Genomic DNA, 6908 nt, shown 5'->3' on the forward strand with positions numbered 1-6908 from the left:
GAACTGAGAAGGACATGCAGCACACAAAAGATCAGCCTTACTCTTAGATTGATGTGTAGGGAGAAAATATTTATTGCATGTTATGACTTATGAACTATAATCTATGAAAATGGAACAGGATTGCAATATTTGAATGTTTTTCACTTGACAAATTTTATATGCTAAAAGACAATCTTTTACTTGCTAAGAATGCAAAAAACAAAAACAAACAAAATGGACCTATATTGATATATACCTTTGATGAGAATTCACTAGCATTTCATTTCATGGGCAGACTATCGCCCCTACCGTGAAATCATACATCAATTGGCGATGTATTCCTTCAGAGCTCCAAAATTAGTTCAATCCAACCTAATTTTTGTAATTCTAATAAGGATTATTTGCATAAAAGTAAAATATCATTAGAACCATTATCATCTTTATTTCTTTTCAAAAATCTAATTAAAATTCACTCTATTATTATTAATAAGAAACTTAAAATGCTTTTTTTTTTATAGGAATTTAACATGCTATATTAATATAGGTTTCTCAATGTATTTTCTAATATAAATCAATTAAAATCCGTTGCTCCCACCAACAAAAAGTTCACATACTAAATAACCGCCAAAACAACGCCCATAATGGCATTTCTCTCGTTCTTATGGTCCCTGAATTTTTGTTGCCTTTATATCATATTCTTTGTTTATAAAAGAAAAATGAACCCTGATGACCAATGAAATTTTCCTTTAACACTACAAGAAATTTGGTTATTTTCAACGGTTGAAACTGTTGAAAAGAGTACTAAAAACTGTTGAAAATAATATTTTCGTCGGTTAAAGTAACCATTGTGAACCACCATTAAAAACTATGTCGAAAATGTTTTTCTACGGCCTATGCAACCGTAAAAAAAAAATGTTAAACTTTTATCAACGGTTAATAAACATCGAAGAATTATAATAAAAGTATGCTTGTTACTTTTTTCCACGTGCACTCAACCGTTGGTAAAAGGTACCTTGAGATAAATTTCAACAGTTTGTAAACATTGAAATAAGTCTTTTCTTTAATAAAAAAAAAAATTTGAATGCGCTTTTTCATATTGATCAAAATTTAATAACCTGATTCAAAACATAAATGTAAATGCAATTGTTCAATTCCAAATTGAATTACAACAGCCATTCAACTACTCTTTTAACACAATGAAACAAATTGTACAAATCAACATAACTCAACTATTGCCCTTTAAATTTTTAAATTTGAAACATGAATCACTACTTGCTACACAAAACCTGTTTTGAATAAAAGTATTTACAATAGCCAATCCTTGTACACTAAAAGGTATTTGGAGAGTTCTTGTTTGCTGCATAATTTGCTACATACCTTCATTAAGATCATCACCAACTTCATACCTTCTTAAGGTTCTACTAGCATCAACAACATCCTCTTTGTATTTCATGGAATATTGTACTTAGCATTATTTTCTTTTCACTTCAAACGCCAGGGAAAGGGAAATATAAGGATCAGTTGAAGAACACATACATCTCTCTAAGGAAATATAAGGATCTAGGTGAGCTTCAGAGTCAAATCTGCAAAATGAAGGCATTTGACATATCATCAAAGATTAGTTCAAATCATATTGATTGAAATATTAATGTGCATTACAAATTTGGTAGTGCCAAGCAAAACTTGTGCACGTGCACAAACACAAAAGGGAAGGTTAAGCACATAAATATTCTCAAATCAACTAAACCATAAGTCCAATAAAACAGGGGTAGGTTCAATTGCAAATAAACACTACAAAGAAGAAATAAAATTCAAGAGGAAGACTTTGACATTGCAAGATTACTGGCAGAAACAGATTAGACAACAACCCTTCAGGATCATATCCTCCCACTCCCAAAACAAAGTCCATGTCAACAGATCCAAATTTAGCTAGCTTAATTTGTGCAATCCCATTGATATGCTGGCACAAAGAACAAAACATGAAAAAGTTGTAAGATAAAAGTAACTCTTAGATAGGAAGGTAATGCATAGAACTCAATGAAACAAAGCAAAAAAAGCTGCAACTAAAAGATGGTACAGATAGAAATGACATATTACCAATCCATGTAGCACCAATTATTAATTGTAACTTCATGACATCAGACCATACTATGAAGTTTATCATGTCCCAAATAAAGGGCGTGTTTTTGTGTGTGTGTACTTTTCTCATCTATAATGACCTTGCACTCCTTTTCTTGATTGATGAGCATGTGATCTTCAAAAAAGTATGCATGATACATCAGTACATCACATGACTCTAATTTCTCCACTGGGGCAACCTACATTTTTGCTTCCAGTGCATCCTCTTCCCACAACCACCCTACATCTTTTGAACTGGGGCGAGAAGGATCAACCTATCCCAAACAACCTACCATCTGTATCTTTTCTCTCCTACTTATCAACCCCTCACTACTTAACAAACTAAACAGAGCATTCATGTACAACGAAAAAACTTACCTTGATTTTCTTAGTCAGTACCTCCAACTCAGCCTCACTAACTAAATCTATCTGCCAATATGGGAAAAAATCTAATTAATTTGGGCGGCCAAAATAGCTTTAGTCTAGACATACATCTCTTCGCAACAGAAAACTTAGAACCATAGCATGTCAAGGCAAGAAATCAAAATCCACCTTGTTGAAAATTCACCTTATTAACCGTGATAATGTCTTCAGATACAGAGGAATGACTAGCAACCAATGATCCATCAATGTCCACTTCACCAAACTGCATTGATAGTAATCAGATCACTAATAAAGTACAAGAAAAACCTCAGCACTCTCAGCAAATAATTCTCAGCCCTTTAATAATAAATAATTTAAAAATAAACTCTCTAGTAAGGAAGTAAAAGAACCCTAGATATTTGCATGCTCACTTCCTTAACATGAGTCTTCTAACCAAATTACGCTATCTGAGTCTTCTGACATAGGAACTATATGTGACAGACCAGAAGGTCTCCATCATTAATGCTGGGAGCATAACCAAAATTATTTTGGAATTTATTATTTCATATTTTCTTTATCTAATGGGACTAGATTATTTTAAAATTTTCATTTTTATTTAGATTTCAAATAGGGATCAATTTTTTTTTTTTTTTAAAGTTTTTTAATTAGGGATAAGATTTCAGATTATTTTTAGTTAAGACTTCTATGGGTCACAATCTTTTGTAACCCTGGAAGCTCTATATAGGTACTCGAGGTGGTTTATTTTTCAAGAATACTATTAGTGAATGAGAAATATCTTAATCTCCATGGTGATGATTCCAAGCAACCCTTAGGTGGCGAAGCCTAAGGTTTTCAGGCTGCTCTAGTTGGTGGAGCCTAAACTGTTCTGCATCAAGAATCCCGAGAAAAATACCCACTTTGTAGAATAAGAAACAGCTTCTTAACGTCATACACACTTTGAGCATTCTAGTTAATTACAAATTACTGGTGTAGTAAACTGCCCATGTCACTTTAGCATTCTACCAAGTCCAAGTCAAATAAAACCTTCCTATCAAATTCAAAAGATACACTAATAATGGGTTTTCGGATTCTTGAATAAGCAATTAAGCTTCCAAGGATTAATAAAGTGCCTAAAAAGATTTAGCTTTCAAGGGAAGTATCACACCCATGTTTTCTAAACAAAAACTTATCATAAATCTCTCACAGTTTGAACCATCATCCAACTCAAGATACAAGTTTACATTCTACAACCATCATTGCCATTGGAAACATGAATTCGTGACTCAGCCAACAAAAAACAGAGTATCTAATAAAAAAAAAAGGCAAGTCAGTATAAAAAAAAAAAAAAAATGCAAGTCAGTTTCATTCTCAATGCTCAGTACCATATATTGCACATATGCTGATAATTAAATGGTAAGAACTACATGTTCAATCTCAAGAATTATTTCATAAAAATAAACAAAATTCATTATTAAAGCACATTTGATGGGAACAAAAACAAGCAATAAAGCACACCCAATTTCAACCAATCACTATAAATTAACAACAACAAAAACTACTATGATCACTAATTCGGCAGAAAATAAGTGAACACTATAGAATTCCAATTAATAATAATAAGAATAATTGAAACTTAGGATTAGTTATGGAACAAAGAAAAAAATTAGAAGAAACTTACATTATTAGCTTGACCATCCTTTGTAGTAGACTCTGAAACAAAACACAAAGCCATCTAAGAAAGATACAAAAACCTATATATTGGCATATACACGCCACTTGATTTAACAAACTGCATCATAGACTCGTAATAGAGATTTCAAACGCTGCTCATAAACATCATGTACAATAACCTACTAATAACAATTATATATCGAAAGAGAGAGCGAAAAAGAAAGGGTCCATTGACAAATTACCTGTTACACTCGCACATCTTTTCGGTGAGCACTTCCAACTGCCTACTTTGCCTATTGGAGTCCTTAACCTTCTCCAACTTCTGAAACCCATTTCTGCCACGTCACATTACACCACACAATAATCATATACTTTGCTATAGCACCACGCGCGTACGCACACACGCACACAAAATTACCAAACAAGCTGACATTTTCATCCATAACTAAGATGCAGGGCCGGCTCAAGACCTAGGCAAGTTAGGCCTAGGCCTAAGGCCCCATTAAAAAATAAAATTTTTCTTGGCAAAAAAGGCCCATTTTTTATAATTAAAGACCTAAATTTTTATAAAATTATATATATTTTCTAAACGTTGTACATTTTTTTAATTAGTGATCTACAAATTTTACTATTAGTTTACAAATTGTCATGTTATTAATCACAAAAAATGTGATATAAACATTCATTAGTTAAATTGATGAAGTTTATCAATGAGAAATAATATCACATTATATTTTGAACATTTTATAGTACTTTTAATTAGCACATTTTTCTTTTTCATTTCTATTAAGACTTTCAAAGTACAAGACAACCTTAACTCAATTGAAACACTAAAATATTTCAAAAAGATGTTGCAAATGTGTTAAATCATCAATTATAGATTAATCTCCCCTAATAGTTTGAGACTTTGATTTTTGTAAACTAATATCCTACAAAATCATACACCAAATAATATATCTCTCTCTCTCTCTTAAAATCAAAATATAAAATTAAAAATTAGATTACAATTTTATTTAACTATGCATAGTCTTACATTCAAAATAAAGTATCTTTTTCAATTGCAATATATTTTTATTTCTTTTTATTAATATTTATAATTCAACTATAATATTCAATTCTCTATATAAAATTAACATTAGTCTAGTTGGTATTATTTATGTATTTAATTATCAAATTAACCTTAATTTAATTAGTATTAAATAATTTTGTTTAATTAATAATTACATATTAAAGATCCCGCATAAATTTTTCGCCTTAGGCCCTCAAATTATGTTGGGCTGCCCCTGCTAAGATGGACATTATCTCTATAAATCCAATCACATTAAGCACCAAATCAAGCCTAGCAAAAAAAATAGCGAATTATAATGAAACAAACAAAGAGAAGATTGAATCGAAACTCTTACGAAAATGCACGAAAAATATCGGAGATTTCACCGTGAATCTCCGCTAGCTCTTCGCTAACCGCAGAAAAAAGATCCATCTTCAAAATTCATCCCCGAATATCAATCTTTCTTCACAATGCCGAGCTATATATATACACAAATTTTGATCAAAAACCAGAATTTGAAGCAGAATTCGAAAAACGAAATCAATCGAACGCAAGTTGTGAAGCTCGAATCAGATAGATCCAAACAAAACTGAAAATCAAAAATGTGAAATCTGAGCTGAAACCGAAACTGAAACTCAGATTCGTTGGCCTTTTGAAGAGGGAGAGAGAGAGAGGGAACCTTGGTGGTTTAGGGAGAGAGAGGAAGTGAGGAAGAATTTAAATATTCACCCTAAAATTTTCCCAGGAACCAAACATTACTATTTATAATCAAAACATGAAAACGCACCAAATTTGCCTCCATTGAAGAATCGAGACGAATCAGGCAAAATGATCTTTGTGTCGCAGTGGCGATTAAGCTTGGAACCCTAGAAAATTGGGGGAGATTAGATGAGGTAGGCGAAGAGTAGAGGAGTTGACGGAAGATTTCGACTTCGATTTTGTGAGTGACGATGAGACAGAGCCACCGTGTTGAGAGACCAATAGCTATGCAATTGCCATGACCTAGAGCTTCAAAATTTCCATGATTGAGAGCTGTTAAATTGGCTTTGAAATTTCTAAGTTTTGTGTGAGAGAGATTTGAGCTACTAGAGAGAAAATGAGAAACTGTGAGAGTTGTCTATAAAACTTTGATTTGTTCTATAGCTTTATATATGTTTTATGTTTCTAATTTTCAACAGTGACAAGACAACCGTAGATAAAAGAAATAGTTTATCTTCTACATTCATCAAGCCCGTTGATAAAACTTTTATTTAATTTTTTTTTTGACACTTGTTTCAACAGTTGTGCCAATGTTGAAATAAGTAGGTTAATTTCCTTATTTTGATCAACAGTTGAGTACAACTGTAGAAACTAAGGGGTTTTATTAACATTTTTTAGTAACCGTAGATAAAAAAATGTTGAAAAAACTCAAGTTTGTTGTAGTGAATCCCATGTTTTGATCGACTCAAGTATCATTGAACTGACGTCTAATCACTCCATTGGCTACCATGTATATCAAACCATTGCCCATGTTGAATACTACCACCAACTCTTTTTCAAGACCTATTTCCCTTTCACTTGTTGTATGATAAATATAGAATACAAATTAGAGGTCATGGATTTGTCACATTAAAATTTTGTCTAGGGACCTTCTTAATTGCTGGAAACATTGGCAGTCTTTGCTTCACCTAAACTTGGGGAAGTAATATGCTGTTCAGGGAAATTTCAGACTTAATGGGCTCTTCACTGT

At 32.1% G+C, this 6908-nt stretch overlaps 1 protein-coding gene across 5 annotated transcripts; it reads right to left on the reverse strand.

Moving 5' to 3' along the window:
- Positions 1 to 1137: 1137 nt before the first annotated feature.
- Positions 1138 to 6310, reverse strand: LOC115959266. Of its 5 annotated transcripts, none has more exons than XM_031077609.1 (8): positions 5967 to 6310; positions 5535 to 5657; positions 4374 to 4466; positions 4139 to 4170; positions 2666 to 2743; positions 2476 to 2526; positions 1848 to 1939; positions 1138 to 1562 (listed from the first exon to the last, which is right to left on the reverse strand). In XM_031077609.1, exons 3-8 carry the CDS (start codon positions 4462 to 4464, stop codon positions 1451 to 1453), a joined length of 456 nt encoding a protein of 151 aa, XP_030933469.1. In that variant the 5' UTR covers positions 4465 to 4466; positions 5535 to 5657; positions 5967 to 6310; the 3' UTR covers positions 1138 to 1450. The 5 variants fall into 5 exon arrangements, with proteins under 5 accessions (XP_030933469.1, XP_030933468.1, XP_030933470.1 ...); XM_031077608.1 differs by having other exon boundaries at positions 5859 to 6310; XM_031077610.1 differs by having other exon boundaries at positions 1447 to 1562; positions 1810 to 1939; positions 5859 to 6310.
- Positions 6311 to 6908: the final 598 nt, after the last annotated feature.

The sequence above is a fragment of the Quercus lobata genome, chromosome 9 (genome assembly GCF_001633185.2).
Source record: "Quercus lobata isolate SW786 chromosome 9, ValleyOak3.0 Primary Assembly, whole genome shotgun sequence".
Taxonomy (NCBI): Eukaryota; Viridiplantae; Streptophyta; class Magnoliopsida; order Fagales; family Fagaceae; genus Quercus; species Quercus lobata.

Coding starts and splice junctions, on each gene's coding strand:
- LOC115959266 (XM_031077609.1), bottom strand. CDS start 4,464: ATGGGTTTCAGAAGTTGGAGAAGGTTAAGGACTCCAATAGGCAAAGTA. Junction 2,527..2,665: donor ACATTATCACGGTTAATAAG/GTGAATTTTCAA, acceptor CCATATTGGCAG/ATAGATTTAGTTAGTGAGGC. Junction 1,940..2,475: donor TACTGACTAAGAAAATCAAG/GTAAGTTTTTTC, acceptor TCTTTGTGCCAG/CATATCAATGGGATTGCACA.